The sequence below is a fragment of the Sardina pilchardus genome, chromosome 21 (assembly GCF_963854185.1).
Source record: "Sardina pilchardus chromosome 21, fSarPil1.1, whole genome shotgun sequence".
Taxonomy (NCBI): Eukaryota; Metazoa; Chordata; class Actinopteri; order Clupeiformes; family Clupeidae; genus Sardina; species Sardina pilchardus.
The window spans coordinates 26,595,475-26,618,090 of record NC_085014.1 but is presented as its reverse complement, the minus strand read 5'-3'; the positions used below and the strand labels follow the sequence as shown (position 1 = coordinate 26,618,090).

Below are 22,616 nucleotides of genomic sequence, written 5' to 3'. Positions count from 1 at the left end.
TTGAAACAGTTGTGGGCAGACGAAACTCCTGGTGGGATGGATACATAGCTGATGACAACTGTAATTCGGAATGGCTAAAGAGTTAAATAGTTCCCTAGTTTAAATAGTTACATTATTAAATACGGAATTAGGACACTGATGACTTATTTTGAAACAGTTGTGGGCAGAGGAAATAGGTGGTGGGAGACGTAGTTGAAGACAACTGACAGTTAAAATGGCTGAACAGATGATTAATTGAGCAGTTTAAATGTTTAATTCTTTAATTGTGAATAATTGTAGTAAGGACTTTCATTAAGAAACAGTTTCAGGCAGTAGAAACAGTTGGAGGGAGTCATAGTTGATGACAACTGACAGTTAGAATGGCTGAACAGTTAAATAGTTTAAATAGTTGAATTAATTAATAGTGAATTTAGTTTCAGGCAGTAGAAACAGTTGGAGGGAGTCATAGTTGATGAAAACAGACAGTTGGAATAGCCAAACAGTTAAATAGTTGAGTTGTTTAAATAGTTGAATTAATTAATAGTGAATTTAGTTTCAGGCAGTAGAAACAGTTGGAGGGACTCATAGTTGATGAAAACGGACAGTTGGAATAGCCAAACAGTTAAATAGTTGAGTATAAATAGTTGAATAGTTTGAATAGTTTAAATAGTTGATGACAACTGACAGTTAAAATGTCTGAACAGTTGAGTAGTTTAAATAGTTGAATTATTTAATAGTGAATTTAGTTTCAGGCAGTAGAAACAGTTGGAGGGAGTCATAGTTGATGAAAACGGACAATTGGAATAGCCAAACAGTTAAATAGTTGAGTATAAATAGTTGAGTAGTTTAAATAGTTGATGACCACTGACAGTTTAAATGGCTGAACAGTTAAATAGTTGAGTAGTTTAAATGGTTGAAGGATTTGATAGTGAATTATGGTAGAGAGGATTTTTATTTTGAAACAGATTTGGGCACAGGGAACAGCTGAACAGGATCTGCAGTCTTATTAGAGCTCAAAGCCTGAGAGAGAGAGAGTTCTGGCATACAGTAGGATTCTAGAAGCCTAAGAGTTCTGGCATAGGATTCTAAAAGCCTGGGAGAGAGAGTTCTGGTATAGGATTCTAATCGGTGATGTCATAATCATAATGTTAAGTCTATGGGGAAATTTTGATAGTTTTAATTAAATAGTTTAAAAAGTATAAAAGTTACCAAGTTGAAAAATACATGTCTGAAGTCACCTAAGTAAGATCTACGCGACACAGTTTGAATGAAGTTTCAAAGTTAAACCGTTGAAGCCGCATTAAACGCACAAAAAGCGTTAGAAGAAGAATAAGAACTATAATAATAAGAACTAGAGAATGTAATTCCAAGGAAATTACGAGTGCATGAAAATGCAAAAATGTACAGATAAATCATGTAGATATGGTTACTAAGGTGTTGCTAGGGTAGACATGGTGGTTTCATAGTTTTTGAAAGTTGATAGTGCTAAGATAAACAGTTTAAATTTGAATTAGCTAACCTGATTACCAGATAAGCTAACTCTGCTAACAATGCTAACTATGCTAACGAGGTTGATTAGCTAACTTAGTTGATGATTTCTAGCAGTTAATGCTAAAAATGCTAACAATGCTAACAATGCTAACTATATTAACAATGCTAACCAGGTTGATTAGCTAACTTAACTGATGATTTCTAACAGTTATGTTAAAAATGCTAACTATGCTAACAATGCTAACTATGTTTACAATGCTAACCAGGTTGATTAGCTAACTTAGTTAATCATTTCTAGCAGTTATGCTACAAATGCTAACTATGCTAACAATGCTAACTATGCTAACTAGCTAACTTGCTAGTGAGGACTTTTATTTTGAAACATTTGTTGCTAGGGTAACCATGATGGCCACTATCAGAAATAAAGAAGTTACTGTAGTAAAATCATGTTGGTTGCTATGGAAACGGTCATAAACACTTAATTTGAATGGTTGCTATGTTGGTTGCTAGGTATGTGGAGGTTTTATGTAGTTGACTGGAGGCATAGGTGATGATAACTGACAGTTGGAATGGTTGAACAGTTAAATAGTTGAGTATTTTCAATGGTTAAATGATTTAATAGTGTATTATTGCAGTGAGGACTTTTATTTTTAAACAGTTGTGGACAGAGGAAACAGTTAACAGGATATGTAGTCTTAATGAGATTGTATGCTTAAAGCCTGAGAGAGAGAGAGAGAGAGCTGCTGCAGCTGGACTGGCCACCTGGCATAAGATTCTAATTGCCCTATTATGATGTCATAATCGCAATGTTAAGTCTATGGGGGGAATTTTAATAGTTTTTATTTAATAGTTCAAAAAGTATAAAAGTTACAAAGTTGAAAAATACATAGCTGAAGTCACCTAAGTAAGACCTACGCAGCGCAGTTTGAATGAAGTTTCTACGTTAAACGGTTGAAGCTGAATTGCACGCACAAAAACGTTAGAGGAAAAATAATAATAAGAAGAAACAGGATAACAGTAGAGTGCATTTTCATGCACTCTAATAAGTGGAATAACAATAGAGTGCATTTTTCATGCACTCTAACTAGAGAAAGCAATTCCAAGGAATTACGAGTGCATGAAAATTGAGACATTTCTGCTCAGTAAAATATTGTTAGATAATGTTTCAAATATCATTCAAGCACAAAGATAGAGGTGAAGCAGATAAAAGGTTGATGGGAGTCATAGTTGATGACAATTAACAGTTGGAATGGGCAAAAAGTTTAACTGTTGAGTAGTTTAAATAGTTGAATTAATTAATAGTGAATTATTTTAGTAAGGTGTTTTATTTTGAAACAGCTGTGGGCAGAGGAAACTGTTGGTGGGATACATAGTTGATGACAACTGACAGTTAAAATGGCTGAACAGTTAAATAGTTGAGTAGTTTAAATAGTTGAATTGTTAAATAGTGAATTTAGTTTCAGGCAGTAGAAACAGTTGGAGGGAGTCATAGTTGATGAAAACGAGTTGGAATAGCCAAACAGTTAAATAGTTGAGTATAAATAGTTGATGACAACTGACAGTTAAAATGGCTGAACAGTTAAATAGTTGAGTAGTTTAAATAGTTGAATTATTTAATAGTGAATTTAGTTTCAGGCAGTAGAAACAGTTGGAGGGAGTCATAGTTGATGAAAACGGACAGTTGGAATAGCCAAACAGTTAAATAGTTGAATATAAATAGTTGAGTAGTTTAAATAGTTGATGACAACTGACAGTTAAAATGGCTGAACAGTTAAATAGTTGAGTAGTTTAAATAGTTGAATTGTTTAATAGTGAATTTAGTTTCAGGCAGTAGAAACAGTTGGAGGGAGTCATAGTTGATGAAAACGGACAGTTGGAATAGCCAAACAGTTAAATAGTTGAGTATAAATAGTTGAGTAGTTTAAATAGTTGAATTAATTAATAGTGAATTTAGTTTCAGGCAGTAGAAACAGTTGGAGGGAGTCATAGTTGATGAAAACTGACAGTTTGAATAGCCAAACAGTTAAATAGTTGAGTAGTTTAAACAGTTGATGACAACTGACAGTTAAAATGGCTGAACAGTTAAATAGTTGAGTAGCCTAGTTTAAATGGTTGAACGATTTGATAGTGGGCACAGGGAACAGTTGAGCAGGATCTGTAGTCTTATTAGAGCCAGCCTGAGAGAGAGAGAGTTCTGGCATACAGTAGGATTCTAGAAGCCTGAGAGTTCTGGCATAGGATTCTAAAAGCCTGGGAGAGAGAGTTCTGGCATAGGATTCTAATCGAATTGTGATGTCATAATCACAATGTTAAGTCTATGGGGAAATTTTGATAGTTTTAATTAAATAGTTTAAAACGTATAAAAGTTTCAAAGTTGAACAATATATAGCTGAAGTCACCTAAGTGAGATCTACGCGACACAGTTTGAATGAAGTTTCAAAGTTAAACCGTTGAAGCCGCATTAAACGCATAAAAAGCGTTAGAAGAAGAATAAGAACTATAATAATAAGAATAAGTGGAATAACAATAGAGTGCATTTTTCATGCACTCTAACTAGAGAAAGCAATTCCAGGGAATTACGAGTGCATGAAAACGTAAACATTTCTGCAAAATATTGTTAGATAATAATAATAATAATAATAATAATACATTTTATTTAAAGCGCCTTTCAAGACACCCAAGGTCACTTTACAGGGTTGCAAAATCATCACATAGAAATAAAAAGAAAAGAAAAATGTTAAATGTTAAAGTCAGTTAGCCAGTCCATAAGCTTTTTTGAAGAAAAATGTTTTCAGTCTACTTTTAAAGACAGTGATTGAGTCAGAGTGTCTGATGTAGTCTGGCAATGAATTCCATAGCTTGGGGGCAATGTAGCTGAAAGCCCTCTCTCCCAGAGTGCAGAGGTTCACATCAGGGACACGTAGCAGGCCTGCTGAGGAGGATCTCAGAGGGCGGGCAGGAGTGTACACTTCCAGTAGGTCAGTGAGGTAGGTAGGGGCGCTGTTGTTTAGGGACTTGTATGCCAGGAGCAGGACCTTGAAATTTATTCTGAAGGCAACTGGAAGCCAGTGCAGCTGCATGAGCGATGGTGTTATATGGCTGGTGGATTTGGAGCATGTTATAATAATGTTTCAAATATCATTCAAGCACAAAGATAGAGGTGAAGTAGAAAAAAGGTTGATGGGAGTCATAGTTGATGACAATTAACAGTTGGAATGGGCAAAAAGTGAAACAGTTCAGTAGTTCAAATAGTTGAGATAAATGAGTTAAATAGTTGCATAGTTTAAATAGTTAAATTATTAAATACGGAATTATGGCACTGATGACTGATTTTGAAACAGTTGTGGGCAGAGGAAATAGGTGGTGGTAGTCATAGTTGAAGACAACTGGCAGTTAAAATGGCTGAACAGTTGATTAATTAGTTTAAAGTATTAATAAATGTAGTAAAAGTAGTTTAAATGTGTAATTCTTTAATTGTGAATAATTGTAGTAAGGGCTTTCATTAAGAAACAGTTTCAGGCAGTAGAAACAGTTGGAGGGAGTCATAGTTGATGACAACTGACAGTTAGAATGGCTGAACAGTTAAGTAGTTGAATAGTTTAAATAGTTGAATTAATTGATAGTGAATTATTTGAGTGAGGACTTTTATTTTGAAACAGTTTTAGACAGTAGAAACAGTTGGAGGGAGTCATAGTTGATGAAAACGGAGAGTTGGAATAGCCAAACACTTAATAGTTGCGCAGTTAATATTTGAGCAGTTGAAATAGATGAGTAGTTTAAATAGTTGAATTAGTTAATAGTTAATTATTTTAGTGAAGACTTTTATTTTGAAACAGTTTCAGGCAGTAGAAACAGTTGGAGGGAGTCATAGCTGATGAAAACGGACAGTTTGAATAGCCAAACAGTTAAATAGTTGAGTAGTTTAAATAGTTGAATTAATTAATAGTGAATTTAGTTTCAGGCAGTAGAAACAGTTGGAGGGAGTCATAGTTGATGAAAACTGACAGTTGGAATAGCCAAACAGTTAAATAGTTGAGTAGTTTAAATGGTTGAACGATTTGATAGTGAATTATGGTAGTGAGGATTTTTATTTTGAAACAGTTTTGGGCACAGGGAAAAGTTGAGCAGGATCTGTAGTCTTATCAGAGCCAGACTGCATGGTTAAAAGTCTGAGAGAGAGAGTTCTGGCCAGAGCCATATAGATACATGTATCTATATGGCTCTGGTTCTGGCATACAGTAGGATTCTAGAAGCCTGAGAGTTCTGGCATAGGATTCTAAAAGCCTGGGAGAGAGAGTTCTGGCATAGGATTCTAATCGGTGATGTCATAATCACAATGTTAAGTCTATGGGGAAATTTTGATAGTTTTAATTAAATAGTTTAAAAAGTATAAAAGTTTCACAGTTGAACAATATATAGCTGAAGTCACCTAAGTGAGATCTACGCGACACAGTTTGAATGAAGTTTCAAAGTTAAACCGTTGAAGCCGCATTAAACGCACAAAAAGCGTTAGAAGAAGAATAAGAACGATAATAAGAATAGTTGGAATAACAATAGAGTGCATTTTTCATGCACTCTAATAAGAATAAGTGGAATAACAATAGAGTGCATTTTTCATGCACTCTAATCACCAGTGCATGAAAATGCAAAAATAGATAGATAATGTAGATATGGTTACTAAGGTGTAGCTAGGGTAAACATGGTGGTTGCATAGTTTACAGAGAGTTGATAGTGTGGAGGTAGACAGTTTAAAGATGAAACATTCCAGTTCTAACTTAACTAATGATTTCTATTCATGTTAAAATGTTGATTAGCTAACTTAGCTAATGATTTCTAACAGTTATGCTAAAAATGCTAATTATGCTAGCAATGCTAACTTTACTAACAATGCTAACCAGGTTGATTAGCTAACTTAACCGATGATTTCTAGCAGTAATGCTAAAAATGCTAACTATGCTAACAATGTTAAATTTGCTAACAATGCTAACCAGGTTGATTAGTTAACTTAGTTGATGATTTTTTGCAGTTATGTTAAAAATGCTAACTATGCTAACTAGCTAACTTGCTAGTGAGGACTTTTATTTTGAAACATTTGTTGCTAGGGTATCCATGGTGGCCACTATCAGGAAACAAGAAGTTACTGCAGTATAATCATGTTGGTTGCTATGGAAACGTTCATAAACACTTCATTTTAATGGTTGCTATGTTGGTTGCTAGGTACATGGAGGTTTCATGTAGTTGACTGGAGGCATAGTGGATGATAACTGACAGTTGGAATGGTTGAACAGTTCAATAGTTGAGTAGTTTCAATGGTTAAATGATTTAATAGTGTATTATTGCAGTGAGGACTTTTATTTTGAAACAATTGTGGACAGAGGAAACAGTTAACAGGATATGTAGTCTTCACAGAGAGATTGTATGCTTAAAGCCTGAGAGAGAGAGGGCTGCTGCAGGTGGGGCTGGCCACCTGGCATAAGATTCTAATTGCTTAACGACCCGATTGTGATGTCATAGAGGCCAATGTTAAGTCTATGGGGGAATTTGTAATAGTTTTTAATTTATAGTTTAAAAAGTATAAAAGTTACAAAGTTAAAAAATACATTGCGCTGATGTCCTAAGCAAGACCTTCGTAACACAGTTTGAATGAAGTTTCTACGTTAAACGGTTCAAGCTGAATTGCGTGCGTTAGAAGAAGAATAATAAGAAGTAGTAGAAGAAGAAGAAGCCTAGGGATAACAGTACAGTGCATTTTCATGCACTGTAATAATAAGAAGAAGAAGTTGAAGACTAGGAAGAACAGTACAGTGCATTTTCATGCACTGTAATAATAAGAAGTAGAAGAAGAAGCCTAGGGATAACAGTACAGTGCATTTTCATGCACTGTAATAATAAGAAGAAGTTGAAGACTAGGAAGAACAGTAGGCTACAGTGCATTTTCATGCACTGTAATAATAAGAAGAAGACCGAGGAAGAACAGTACAGTGCATTTTCATGCACTGTAATAAAAATGTGCTATATACTACTTTTGAATTCATTATTGAGTTTTGCGTATAATAATGTGATTAATCATGAATAATCAGGGAAATCATGCAATTCATCGCGATTAAAATGTTTAATCGTTGCCCAGCCCTACTTATTATATAGCCCCCCCATGGATTCCACGAAACTTGGCATACTCCCAGAAGATGTCAGGTTAATAATACACATGACATTTTGTGCAGTTAATAACATCACATCTGAAGATAGGAGCGATTAAAGCAATATTAGATTGCATTTTATTTTTTTATCATGGGGGTGCAAATCACCAATGACTGGTTATAAGCTAAGTTGATGCGGGCTCTTGAGACCAACATACCATAAACATTTTGTCATCCTCAGTGCTACGGTTCAGGTAGTTACTGTACTTAAGAAAAACAGATTTTTGGGGGTTTCAGGGGGGCCAGCGCGGGGATGGAGTGGACCTCGGGGACCAAACTAAATTTTTGTACTACTGATGCTAAATGCCCAGCAAGTTTCATGTGCCCCGGTGTTACGGTGTCCCGAGAATAGTTGACGAAAAATTCAGGAAGTAGATTAGAAAAAAGAAGAAGAAAAAAAAAACATAATTAGAACCTACCTGTCCATTGTTGACAGCAGCATGTTGGGCTGATGCAGTGAAGATCACCATGGTAACAAACTTGAGGAGATCTTTCACTGTCTGAAAAGAATCAGGTATTCCTAAGGGAAAGAAAGACAGACGTGAATTGATAACCTGCAAGGACAAGAGGTGTGATCTGTGGAACATCAGTACACAGAAGCGTAAATCACTTTATCGAGACATGATCATCCTTAAAAAAAAAATAGCAGTAGTTTAATTCCTTTTATTCCACTGCTTGGTTGAATTTCCCATTGTCCTGCGTTCTATAAGGTGTGCATTAACTTTCGATGTCCGCACGGCTATGAAGTAGTTCCAATTTGTTGGCCGTATCACACTTGAATATCAATTCGCCGATCGTTGCGAAGTTTAAATGCACGTTACATACAAGCTGTAAAATACAGACGTTCAGATCATAGTAACATATAGCATACAGTGGGTACGGGTTGAGAATGCACCTTCTCCCGCGGGACTCCCGAAGAGATCCCGCAGGCTGTCAAGCCGATTTTTTTCGAGGCTAAGGCAATGTACCCAAACAACCACCAGGTGGCAGAAAGTTTCATCCCGCATTTCAGCTGCATTTAATGATGAAGACCGCATATCCGTCAATAGTCGACTCCTTAATCTCATTTAATCATTAAAATGAAGGTGATGACTGGCGAAATTAATCAAACGACGTTTCAATAAACCATTGTTGAAATTGACAGTTGAAATGGTTATAGAAAATCGCCTACAGCCTAACGCCGACACAGCTGATTCTTTGATTGATTCTAAGCTGTTTTGATGTAGGGGATGGGTAAACTGGCACGCTACAAACATGCTACCAATCAAATGTAATATTAGTAGGACTAGCCTACTTAGACACTTTAGTCATAGGCAACGTTGCCATGTTAATTTGGGCTAGAAGTGCTTGCTTGTGGTGGCGCTCCTGTCCGCTGCTTCTCCCGAATTGTGTTATTGGGGGAAACGCGGAGAAACGAGATGGTCAGTCCTCGTATTTTTTCTTCACGTTTCGGCTAAGTAATATGTTAAAGTCTTCTTTCGTATTGAACAGACGCTCGGCATGTCAGATTGCAGTTGTAGAGTTTTCGAATGTTTTACAACCCAGCTGGTATCCGCTGTTCATTCCGACATATCCCCACTCGGCGGTAGGCCTAGGCCTATTTAACTTTTTTTTTTCCAAACAACGTGCCATTCCGATATGAGGTCATTAATAGGCTATTAATGTCATAACTATTAGGCTATCATTAGGCTTACTATGCATGGCTGTAGGCAGCTATGAGGCCACTGAGATCTGGACCTCATCGGTTTTGAGAGCTGGAAATACATGTGTTTGCTAAATATCGGTTGTTGTGCATGTTGCATTCGCGACTCGGGGAAGTGAAAGCAGTTCTGTAAAGACATTGCAAGTTTTCATGGAGATCATCTGCGCCGCGCCGCGCAGCTGTAGCTGATTGTGAAAGCCGATTGGAAATACATAAGTTTAGAGCGAACGTTTCAACTATGTTTGCCATAGACAAAAACACTCAAATAAAACAATAGCCTAAAAAATAACTGCATGCGTAATGGACACGGCTCTATATCCTAAATAATTTTCGAGGTTCGCCATTTGGTAATATGACCTATCCTTACTGACAATAATTTAGATTGAGCACAACTAAAGTTGCACAAAGGCAAAATACAGTCCTAAAAGCCTATTCTATATAGCCTGGCCAATATTGTAGATGTGCAAAAGCAGCATTTGCGTACAAAAATGAGCATAACATCTGATTATTAAAGTATGGCTATAGGATATAGGCTAGAGAAGAGTTGGTTTAAAATTCAAGTGTAGTAAAAAAGTTTGTGCACATCCCCGGTCAAGGTGCAGAACAAGAGTAGGCTAAATCATAAAAAAAATGGAAAAAGGTTTGCACACTTGAAATCCTTCTTTTTTGATTTGATTTGATTTTCTTTATCACAAAGGAATGACGTTTCGACCGTGTGGTCTTCTTCAGATTAAAATTCAAGTACGTGCGCTATTTAACCCCTCGAGACCGACTGCAGTCTGCTGACACAGCCAGACGACTCTCCCAACCCATTCATTCGTTTTGGCCGATATAACCCATTCATTCGTTTTGTGCGTATATAGATTCCTGCATGCTGCATTACCGTGACCCTTAGCCTACCTTGTGGATGATTTTTTCTCATTGGAATACAGCAGGACAGGATGCCTTTTATCTAACAAACGCAAAAGCTGAGATTGTTGGAAGGACTAGGCTACTCAACAATCTTGTTTTTCGTTTCTGGGAGATCTCGTTATCGTTTTGGATTGTCGGATTTTTATACTTATTGTTTGGACTTATGGACAATGAACTTTGAGGGGTGGTTGTTAGTGCTTTACAAAGCTTTGTGTTAATAAGTATCGGTCCTCCTATCCTTCAGCTCACTGCGCGATGCAGTTGCGCATAGCCTAGTGGCCACGAAGTCATTAACTGTTTACGACACAATACATGATATTTGTGTTTTTCGTTTCTTAGATTTAATGCATGTTTGACATGTAAACAGGCCTTCAGTCCGTTAACTTAAGGCCTTCTTTTGCATGGGGTTGCTCGCATCCGCCCGTAACCTAGGCTATTATGTGCGTAGTGGCTGTATACTCTTGATTATAATAAGAGGCAAATTGTTACAGGACAATTTAAACTGACTTCCCCAATGCTTCCCCGCAGCACATTACATTTTAATATAGGCTAATATAGGATGAACAAAGTCTATGGACTTGCTATATTAAATCCAGTAGCCTAATAATTCTATGTGCCACGTCCGATTTCGCAAGTGATGTAGTAGGCTACGTTTAAACATCGACAAACGTCTGTGAGACTACCCATTTCATGAAGAGCAATTGTCTAACCAGTTCACTAGACATTATAGCCTACCTATATGCGGCATTGAGGACGATTGCCTCCCTCCCCCCTCTCTCTCGATAGACACTTCCTGACACTAGGGCTCGGGATCATGACATCAAAACTTCGCGGGCACAGCCACATTGGCAGCTTCACTCCTTATTTACTATGGATTACTATGGATTTACTCCCGCCTTTTAGTGTGTTCCTGTTACTTAGTTTTTGCCTTCTTGGTCGTATGTTGCTGTGTAGTAGGGTGTAACAGTGCAACCCACGATCGCAAGAGGAAAAGAATAAATCGCTACAATATTTCTGCTTCTTGTCTTGTGCATCTGAATGAATGGATATTACGTTCAGTGCGCTACCAAATGGCGGCGATATTCCTAGAATGCAAGGCGTGTGCCCGAGCCCTATTATGTAAATGTAAAAATGTGTGTGTGTGTGTGTGTGTGTGTGTGTGTGTGTGTGTGTGTGTGTGTGTGTGTGTGTGTGTGTGTGTGTGTGTGTGTGTGTGTGTGTGTGTGTGTGCGCTGAACCACGAATTCACATATTAACTTTTCTTTTCAGCAGACATCGCAATCATAAAAAAATCGCAAAACTTTTTAATAAAATAATGCCTCTTGTCTTAATGGGTTCCGGAGAGGTTCGAAGAGTAAGTTTTGAACCCCGGTCGCTGACGTGTGATTAAGATGCCTCAACCAGTTACGCCACAGTTCGAGTGTCAATATCTTCGCACTTAGCCAAGAAATATAAAGGATTCAGTCAGTCGAGTTCATTTATTCGCGGCATGCACTTGAAACGCCGATCAAAAGTTCTGACATGTTAAACTGGCGTTAGTCATTAATTCACCACATGATAAAATGCTGTTATATTGACGCACAGTAGCCCACGGTAGTCTATGTCTATCTCTGAATCAACATGAACATGCATAACGAGATCCATATATTCTAAGTTGCTAGAAACTTCTTTTGCGGAGCTAGGCCTACTAGTCGATGGTTACAATGAATCACCCTCACTGCCCTATCGCATATCTGACCATCCACAGCTCTACCTCAGGACAACCCCCACTTCATCTGCTCCCCTGCCAACATCCACACTGACCACATGTCTGGAGGAGATAGAGAGCCGAAGTCCCGCCCCTTCCGTTTGCCTCCATGGGACCTATCTTTGGATTTTTTTTTAATGGCAGTCAATGGAGAAATCTAAATTATTTTCTGGTCCCGATTGTCTTGTGCCTTGAATTACCCATATGATGTTTGTCAATTTTAATGACAATTTTTCATGTAAAGACATTTGAAAAGTATGTCGTAACTAGTGAATTACAACATTGTGAAAGATCGTGTTTCCAACGACTACAAACACATCAGTCGCGTTAGTGACGTTAGACCAATTCACAGCCACGGGAGCCAGCAACAGATCTTATTTGAGCTTACCCCTTGCCGATGAAAATATCATGAGTCAGAGGATTAAACACACCAGATAAGTTGTATTTCATTCATAGACTGTACAAGGACTACTGTTAAGTGACTTAACTGGCAGCAAGATGTAACGTTACCTAGCATAATAGCTAGCTAGCTAACTAGCCAGCCTCTCGCTCCATTAGTTGGTGACGTGTATGGTTTGAGACGAGACTTGTAGTCCACTGAACGGATTCACACAAAACTTACATAACTTTTAAAGTCTAGCGAACAACAGAACTTTATTAATGTGAAAAATTATCTTTTAAATTCCCACACATCATATGTGAAATGCACGGTCCAATTCGAACGGGACCAAAAAATAATCTCTCCATTGACTCCCATGCATAAAAAATCGTGAATAGGTCCCATAGACCGGAAGTAGAAGGGCGTGACTTCGGCTCTCTATAGAGGCTTGGATGAAGCTAAACTTCCTTCAGTTGAACAGCTCTAAAACAGAAGCAATTCTAGTTGGCTCATCACATCAGCTCTGCTCTTCCACCATCACAAATATCACCTTCTCTGGACAAAACATCTCCCTGTCAACATCTGTCACCAACTTGGGTGTTAAAATGGACCCACAACTCACTTTTGACACCCACATCAAACATCTCTGCAAGACATCATTTTACCACCTCAAGAACATCGCCAAACTCCGTCCAACTCTCACCCTGGGCGATGCAGAGAAGCTCATCCACGCCTTTGTCTCCTCCAGGCTGGACTATTGCAATGCACTCCTCATTGGGATCTCTGGCAAGAGCATCCAGAGACTTCAATACATCCAGAACAGTGCTGCCAGGATCCTGATGAGGGTGCGCAAGCAAGAACATATCACCCCCATTCTGAAAAGTCTTCACTGGCTCCCGGTTCATTTCAGAATAGAGTATAAGATCTCACTCCTCACCCACCAGTGCATATATGGACATGCTCCCCTCTACCTACAGGAACTCCTCACCCCCCAGACCTCCTCACGCCCCCTGCGGTCAACGAACATTAACACCCTCCAAATCCCCAGAACCAAGCTCCACAGGATGGGTGATAGAGCTTTCTCTGCTGCTGCTCCCAGGCTGTGGAACGCCCTCCCTGACCACCTGAGGGCCCCACAGACATTGAAAACTTTAAAAAAAACTTTGAAAACCCATCTTTTTAAAAAAGCTTTCTGTTAAATGTATTTTGTTGATGTGTGTGTGTGTGTGTGTGTGTTGTATGTGTGCGTTTGTGTGTGTGTATATTTATATACACGTATGTGTGTGTGTGTGTGCGTGTATGTGTATGTATGTATGTATGTATGTATTTAATCTATTTTAAATTGCATTATTTTATTTTTTTATATATGTCTTTAACTGTTATCCATTTGCATTATAATTTTGTAGCACTTTGAGATTGTCCAAAATGTAAAGTGCAATACAAATAAAATGTATTATTATTATTATTATCCATTGTTACAATGTTACAAAATGCGCAATCTTCTCCATGCATGTAGCCTACGGTTATAAGTAAAGTGACATGATAGGCATGTAGGCCTATTAAAGATATTTCTGTTAAATACATTTTATTTTCAGTTGTCAAAAGTGGTGGGGACAAAATCTGTGATAAAGTGCTGGGTAAGCTACCCAGCGTCGCCGGTTAAAATGAACATGCCTCCGTTTTAAAATAGCCTATAGGCCTACACATTTCTAAGTATTCCTAGCATAAATGTAGCCTAAATGTCCATCTTGTCCATCTCTTTCGTCTTCGCCTTGACAATAATAGCCTATTCACGGAAATGCGGTCTTGTAACCGTAATGAATTAATGAATTAATCTAAGGTTGCCTATCGAGTCTTTCAGGTTGAATTGAAGGCTTCTAAAACCATTTTCATTAATTTCAACAATGGTTTATTGAAACGTCGTTTGATTATAATTTCGCCAGTCATCACCTTCATTTTAATGATTAAATGAGACGGATATGCGGAGCATTTCTCTCCCTCTCCATTGACCAAAACGTTGCTCTGGCATCTCTGCTGGACTGACTGAGTTATAGGCTACGTCGAGTGAGAGAGCCAGCTGTGAGGTAGGCTGTAAAACATTCGAAAACTCTGAAACTGCAATCTGACATGCCGAGCGTGATGTCTCTTTTCTCCGCTTGTCACCAGCGCGGTGTCTTCGGGTTTTTCCGTGTTTTCCGGTATGAGCCGAACCTTCATTTTATTAGGGCGGTCTTATGTTGCCCCCTTGCGGTTGCAAAGTCCCGATGCTTCGGGATTCCCGATGTGCGGGAAAGAAAGGAGCATTCTCAACCCGTACCATCTGTATGACCGAGGTGGCTTTTAGCTAGTTGGGTGGCAGTAGGCTAAGAAAATTAGCAATATTTCAAAGTTAGGTGCTGTGCCCACCAAACGCGTTTTTTGCGCCGACGGCGACAATTTTCAATGTAAAGTCTATGTAGCGCTGAGCGCCCTCGGCGGAAAAAAACGGTCGGCGCCGACCTTTTTTGTCGCAGCGCTCAGAGCGCTCAAAGTTGAAATCTGTTCAACTTTTAGAACAGCGCCGTGCTCGTCAATGGCACTTCTCGTTATAAACCGTCTCTGATTTTCGTAACTTAGCAACAATAAACACTTATCGAAGCGCCGAGAAGAGGAGGTTGTGGGCGCTCTGGCTGTAAAAAACGCGTTTGGTGGACACAGCACCTTCACGTTCATCAGAATACTGGGATATGCCAGCTTGACAACAGGAGATTGGAACTAATGACTGGCTTTTGGCCATAGCAACCATCCATTTAGAACTAGTAACCACAGTTGAAGTAATTAGTTGAAATGTGTCTGGGAAAAGTAGTTCTACAAACAATACAGTTCTAGCGATTAAAACATTTAAATTAGCATCGGAAATGAACACAACGCAAGTGGCAACAGTGGAATAAGCGGGATAATGGACTTCACGCCGTGCGGTTAGTCAAAGTTAATGCACTTTTCTACACGGAACGTCACTCAGCTTCGCGTCGAGCCGTATCACCGTCTAAAACTTGCATTAACTTTGACCAACCGCACAGCGTGTCGTCCATTATCCCTTACCTGAAGCTTGTATTTCCCAGGAAGGAGCTCTGTGGCATTTGCAAAAACATTCTTGCAGTGTTTATTAGTGATTGTTCTTTTTTTTCCCCTTCTTCTTCTTATTTTTTTCCCATCATCTACTTCCTGAATTTTTGGTCAATGATTCCCGGGACACAGTAAGACCGGGGCACATGAAACTTGGTGGGCATGTAACCCCCCGTTTTTCCTAATAACTACCGAGGATGACGAAATGTTTATGGTATGTTGGTCTCGAGAGCCCGCATCAACTTAGCTTATAACCAGTGATTTGTGATCTGCACCCCCATGGTAAAAAATGAAAATGCAATATTTTACTGATTTAATCGCCCCTCTATTCAGATGGAATGTTATGAACTTCACCAAATGTAATGTGTATGATGAACTTGACATCCTCTGGGGGAATGCCAATTTTTGTGGAATTTCGTCCATGGGGAATATAAAATAAATTAATTTATGTGTACATTTAGTGACTGTATACAGTGATCCCTCGTTTATGGCGGGGGTTACGTTCCAAAAATAACCTGTGATAAGTGAAATCCGCGAAGTAGCAGCTTTATTTTTTTTACAATTATTATAAATGTTTTAAGGCTGTAAAACCCCTCACTACAAACATTATACACTTTTCTAAGGTGTTAACATTTGCTCACATTTTATCTTGTTGCGCAACACTAAAGCACTTTTCCTCTGTTGCACGCACGCTATTTGTTTATCCACCAAATAACGATGTCCATAGACAAGGTAGAGCATGTTGCATGATTTTATGACAGTATTATGTATTGTGACATCGAAGCAAGTCAAATTTGTGGTTTCTTAGGTCTCATTTCATCAAACCACAGGTACACTACCCGATCTGGTAAAGTTACATAGTGCAGTTATAGATGATAGAGGGCCGCGAAGTGAATGCAGAAGTGCCGTTCACCCTGTTACGAGTTGATGAACCGCTGAAATGATTTTGGAAACATTATGTTCAGGTCCGAATTTTTTTTTTAGTGTTGCTTTAAATACTCTCATAGAAAAATAAGGACAGGCTATTAGATGTTTCATACTGGTGGTGGCACATTGGCGGCACATTGGCAGTCATGTCGATTACTCTACATTACCTTCAACCCACCACAAGAGATTTAAAATCTGACTCATCAAATGCAGCAATAGCAGAGACAGCATATGATAATGTAAAAATCCACAAAACTTGCAGTCATTTAACGTTGACTAGCACGGAATGCAGTCGGTTGTCATACCACATAAAAATGTTTGGTTCCCTAAAGGTTCGGGGAAGGTTCGCTGAAGGTTCCGGGAACGTTCGCTGCGAGTTCGCGGAAGGTTGTTTGCAAAGGTTCGCTGACGGTAGCATAGGAAAGTTTAGGCTATCCTCCAGCGATAAAACAAAGCATGAACTCATGCGCATCTGTCCCATCAAGCTTTTACATGATCACATTACAACTGATGCCACATGGCATTTAGAAGCTAGACAGCGAACATAGCTAAGGACAATTAACTCTACCTTTAAGGTCTACACGTTATCCACAGTTAGTCCACAGTTATTTTCGTCATGCATTATTCTCAATATGAGCTAGTGGTAGAGCCTTTAATTAACGTTTTCATTTGCCAGCTGGTTTGTTTGCTGGGAATTCATTGGTTATATGTGCTAGTTTTTGTACAATACAATTTGGCAATCATACATGACTGTCAGCTGTTGTCCAATCATGGGCTCTAGTTATACTAACGTTAACTTTTAGAGCTTAGCTTCATTAACATATCTGTATTGTCTCCTGTGAAATGTCTCCTACTGGGTCAGCTGCCCTAGCGCCTGTCACCGAATGTTGACTGTTTGTCCGAGTGAGTGGAGGGGACGCGGCTTAGCCACAGGTAAATTAGGGCGCAGAGCACAGAACTCAATGCGCTGCAAATAATAATAAAAAAACACTAGAAAAAAATACGCGAAACAGCAAGACCGCGAATAGTGAACTGCGATATAGCGAGGGATCACTGTATCCATCGACCTGTAGATGGTGCTATGAAGCGAATGGTAACTGGTTCAGTATGATACTGTCTCTCTCTCTCTCTCTCTCACTCACACACACACACACAACCACACGCCCACACACACACGCGCACACACATGCACACACTCATTTAAATATAGCTGCAAGCAGCAATGGGGGGGCCAAGCTTTGGAATGGGAGAGTGGGCGTGTGCAAAGGGAACCCTCCTCCCCCCCCCACGACCACCATAGAGGAGTGTTTGTGTGCTTGTGCCTGGGTTTGAGAGAGAGAGAGATGAAAGCATTACTGAAAAATGACCTGACTTCCTGTGATTATAGCGCCCCCCTAGTGGTCAAAAGAAATGACATGAGAGAGTGGGCATGTGCAAAGGGAATTCCCCCCTCCACCCCACGACCACCATAGAGGAGTGTGTGTGTGCTTGTGTCTGGGTTTGAGAGAGAGAGAGAGAGAGATGAAATCATTACTGAAAAATGAGCTGACTTCCTGCGATTATAGTGGATTGTCTGTTGTGGTTGACATGCACATTCACCAAAATTAACCAATTTTGGTGGGCATGTGTGTTATTGCTATCTCTAGTCAGAGACAGAGCTCTGGCTTAGGGTGTGGTTTAGGGACTCTATAGCACCACCTAGCGCATTGTCTATTGTGGTTGACCCATGTATTCACGAAAATGAACCAAATTTGGTGGGCTTGTGCGTTATTGCCACCGCTTGTCAGAGACAGAGCTCTGGCCTAGGGTGTGGCTTAGGGACTCTATAGCGCCATCTAGTGCATTGTCTGTTACATTCACGAAAATTAACCAAATCTGGTTGGCATGTGTGTTATTGCTATAGCTACTCAAGAGACAGTGCTCTGGCCAAGGGTGTCTAAGGGACTGTACAGCGCCACCTAGAGCATTGCCTGTTGTCGTTGACACACACAAATTTACGAAAATGAACCAAATTTGGTGGGCTTGTGCGTTATTGCTATCGATAGTCAGAGACAGAGCTCTAGCGTGGGGTGTGGCTTAGGGACTCTATAGCGCCACCTAGCGTGTTGTCTGTTGTGGTTGACACATTCACGAAAATTAACCAAATTTGATGGGCATGTGTGTTGCTCATGCACATGCCCACCGACACGCACATGTTGCTTTGTTAGATTCCGTAATGTCACAGGTCCGCACCGCAGGTGCTCGGGCCCGCCATCGCCGCTTGCGGCTATATTTTAGCTTGGATTTGTAGATAGTAGATTGAAAGTCAACTATTTACTATCTGGTTATACCATTGTTGTACCTACTGATAAAGTCTGGTCTGATATATTAGCTGGCAGTGAAACTTTTTTATACCGTTAGCCTGCTAGCTTAATTAGGCTAATTTAGTTTAACGTGAGGCTTTTGCTAACGTCATACCAGAGCCCCTTTAGGGAGAGCCGGTCCACTTCCTATTAACTCCATTGTACCGGATTGTTCCTGCAATCTGTTGAAATTCCGCTAGGGGCGTTGCCGAGCAAGTGATAAATGAATTGTGGTCTATGGGGCTAAGCGGCTCGTAACTCGTTTTTTTCACAGTTGACAACTTCATTTCTTAATGTACATTGTCGTAGTAGCTACCTGAGTATGGGTTTTCCACTGGAAATGAAATAAAAAGTCACTCCTGTCCTTTCTGCTTTTCATAGGATGGGCCGTTTTCCCTGTAACATGCTAGCATTTAGCTCATCGATGCTCGCGACAATCGCGACCGATTACGACCGTCGTGAAGCTGAACCTTCTTTTAGGTCTATGGCCGTAAAGTGGTTCGCTTGTGTCACGTGACATGAAAACTTTGAAAGGGTTTTCAGGAATAACAACACATATAGAAAATTGCATTGGTCAGCTAATTGTCAAGTCAAGTTATCCTGCATCGCATGCATTAATGCAATTTCAGGAGAAAAAATTATATAAAGACAAATGTGGTACTGGGGGGTTCAGCTCCATTGCCACCCATTCATTCATCACTTGCTCGCGATCGCCCTCTAGTTGCAGTACCATGCGGAAGTATTTCGCTAGTGGTCCTTCTCCCCTTATTAGACATTCTCTGGTCATACCGTAGTGTTAACCAAAGATTCTAGAGTGCTACGCTCATTTTTTTTTTTTTTTTAATATATTTGTTTGGCCTTTTTGCCTTTATTGTTACAGGACAGTGAAGAGTAGACAGGAAGCAAGTGGGAGAGAGAGATGGGGTGGGATCGGGATATGACCGCAGGCCGGATTCGAACCTGGGTCCCCGTGGGCACTCGGACCCGTACATGGTATGGGCGCTGTAGCCTGCTGCGCCACAGCACCCCCACTACGCTCATTTTTAAACAACGCATTTAAACGCATCTAAAGTCATGTCTAGAGAGAGAGCTCTCTACTTAGGGAGGGAGGCAGTAGGCAGCTGCCTTCCGTTTCGAACAGAGCCTTAGTAAGACGTTGTCATGCAACATCTGAAACTGTCAAGTTCAATCTGTGTGGCGAACTGTTTATTTTGTTAGAGGAAGCCACAAAATGGTAGCTAAGTCTTTGCTAAAGACAGTGTTAAGTTTCTTTCCTCGTTTTGGCAAGTAGCCGTATAATAAGCTGAATAATGTATAGAAAGCAGGTCATTATCAGGAAAATAAGTATCTTCAGGGCGAAACAAGACCACTCCGCTTCGCGTCGGGGTCTGGTTCGCCCTGTCGGCACTTATTGACCAACGTTCTTTACATTATCCCTTACATGATCTACAAATATCTACACAATGTGAAGAAATAATTGTTTTATAATGCCAAGCTCTGTGTTGCACAGGCATCCTGCAAAGTCTGCACACAAACCAAACCCGGCTGTCTTGTAATATCATTTTTTTACCACATGCGGTGAATATGAGGTTAGTTGACGCAATAGTGCCAAGACCTAGAGCCTAAAAAAATCCACGCACGTCTACTAAGGATATTATTGCTGTACATACCTGTTCTTTCTCTTTCCAGAAATCCATTGATGAAAATCTCTTTGATCCAGCTCTGCAGTTCTGTGTCCTTCTGCACTTCCTCATCAGATTTATAGTAGTATTGCAAAACTCCTGTTACATACCTGCAAATGGCCACACACACACAAGCACACAAGCAGACAGACTGTAGAATGTTTGATTTGTGCATACAATCTGCAACACTACTCTGTCTTTCCAATGATAAATTATGTAACCTGTGTAATACAGACCCCATGGCTCAGCCTTGCACTTGCTTGGACTCGACCCCACAATTTAGCAACACCTCTGATTGAGAGTTGAGCGCGCTAACAAGTGACCTAAACCTCAGTGTGCTAGCATCACTTACTAGCGCACGTATACTATGCAGGATTGGCGATTTCATCGCCGGTTTCGCTTTCACTTTTCGTTTTCGCTCGTTTTATGCTTGCATATGTCTCTGCAGAGCTTCCCCTACAGCTTTAGCGTGTATTTTTTACAAAACTCCTCAATCGGTCAGTCTGCCGTGCCTTTTCATGAGACTTTACATGACACTTCCTGGAGTAGAGCATGGGTGCATGCCCGAGGTCTCCTGAAGTTGCAAGTGTGGTTCTACCGCTACAGACCACTGGGGCGGCCGAAAAAAACACTGTTCGACCGGTAATGACTCATTTAATCATATATAACAGTATGGAACGAATTGATTAACTGAAAAACGTTGCATAGTATACCTTTAAGATGCACATAATGCAGTTACATACTGGTTGGCTCCATGAATAACTAGGTTGCTGCTGGAAATGGTGCTGGTGGGTGGCCAGGAGGTGGCACTCTTTCCTCTGGCCAAAAAATCTAAATCCCAAAGCCCTAGTGCAGTGACGGCAAAGATCGTATAGTTACTAAGATGAATCATAAAGGGGGTTTTCAATGGAATGAAATGGTGCCCACTTCCGCCTCCTAAATGGGCGTGATCAGTGACGAGTAATCGGTTTAGACCTGTGTAGAAGCAGCAGAAGCAGTGTGCTGTTGATAACAGGTGGCCTGCGCAATTAGCGGAGACAGGTCAGGTCAGGAGGGACAGGTTGTGAACAAAGTTATTTTTCTATGTATTTATAACGCTGGAAAATACGATTTCAATGTGGGAATGTTAGAAAGACGTGTGCTTTGTAGAATATGGGTTTGTTACTTGCATTGCTGAATGTAGGGCTAAGGGAATGGTCATAATCCGAGATAAGGTTTATTTCTCCCGTTTGCCTCCTAAATGGGAGTGGCACTACGTCACAGGGAAACCGGAATTGACCCTCATATGAGTCGTCTCGCTTTATAAATCGTCTCTGGTGACGGTGTTCAATTTGATGACTCCCGAAGAAAATCCTGTAGATGGCGCTTGTAAATCGAACTGAAATCTTCTAGTTTGCCTTAATTTTACAACATATATCCTCTTTTCGTCAATCTACAGTTTTGGTCTACTTTTCTACCTCGTGCACGAGCAGACATGAAGCTGATTTAAGTCTCGTTTGAATAAACAAGGGATAGATGCAGCTAACTATTTCTGTTGAGTGCCGCCTTGTTTAGCAAGGTTGATGGAATACCCCCCTGGCTCATTCAATCCAGCCCTCATCCCCTCAGTGTCTCAATCATGGAGGTATTATAACTGGAGAGTGTGACAAAGTCCCACCCTCCATTCAAATGAATGGCGGAGGCTAGGCTAGTAAATTCAGCCGATTCATAGTCAACGGCATATTGAACACTGGAGCTCTGATCCAGCGCCTGTCGGCTCTGACCATGCGCAAAGTTCCAAAGCTGGAAATGACGCATTGACCTACATTGATTTTTATTGGACATTCTGTAAAATGAGAGTCATCATCCAGTTCAGATGGTGGCGATAATGCACATACCTTGCTTGCCACATAACAAGAAAAAAAAAAGTTGCTCTGGAATGCACACAGTCTGAGTGGAGTCCCGCACTGAGTAACGATTGGCTGTAGCCGCCAGATAGATACCCTTCCACCAACATGTACGCACATGAGAGCTCGTGCCCAACACGGATTTTCGTGCACGGAGCTGGTTCTAAATGCTCCATGCAGCGCCATACTTGAAAATGGCGTATGCTAACATGCCGAAGCTGATCTACACAGCCTTGACCCTCTGGTCTCAATGGCCCAATGCCAATG

At 40.1% G+C, this 22,616-nt stretch overlaps 1 protein-coding gene across 1 annotated transcript in view; it reads right to left on the bottom strand.

Moving 5' to 3' along the window:
* The window catches only part of LOC134068630 (hydroperoxide isomerase ALOXE3-like), an 87,523-nt gene that overhangs the window by 33,361 nt on the left and 31,546 nt on the right, over positions 1-22,616 (bottom strand). Inside the window, exons 11-12 of the mRNA XM_062524316.1 lie at positions 20,452-20,573; positions 8,087-8,187 (exon numbers count right to left, since the gene is read on the bottom strand). Coding sequence (XP_062380300.1) covers positions 8,087-8,187; positions 20,452-20,573 — 223 coding nt within the window. The remainder of the gene's footprint in view (positions 1-8,086; positions 8,188-20,451; positions 20,574-22,616) is intronic.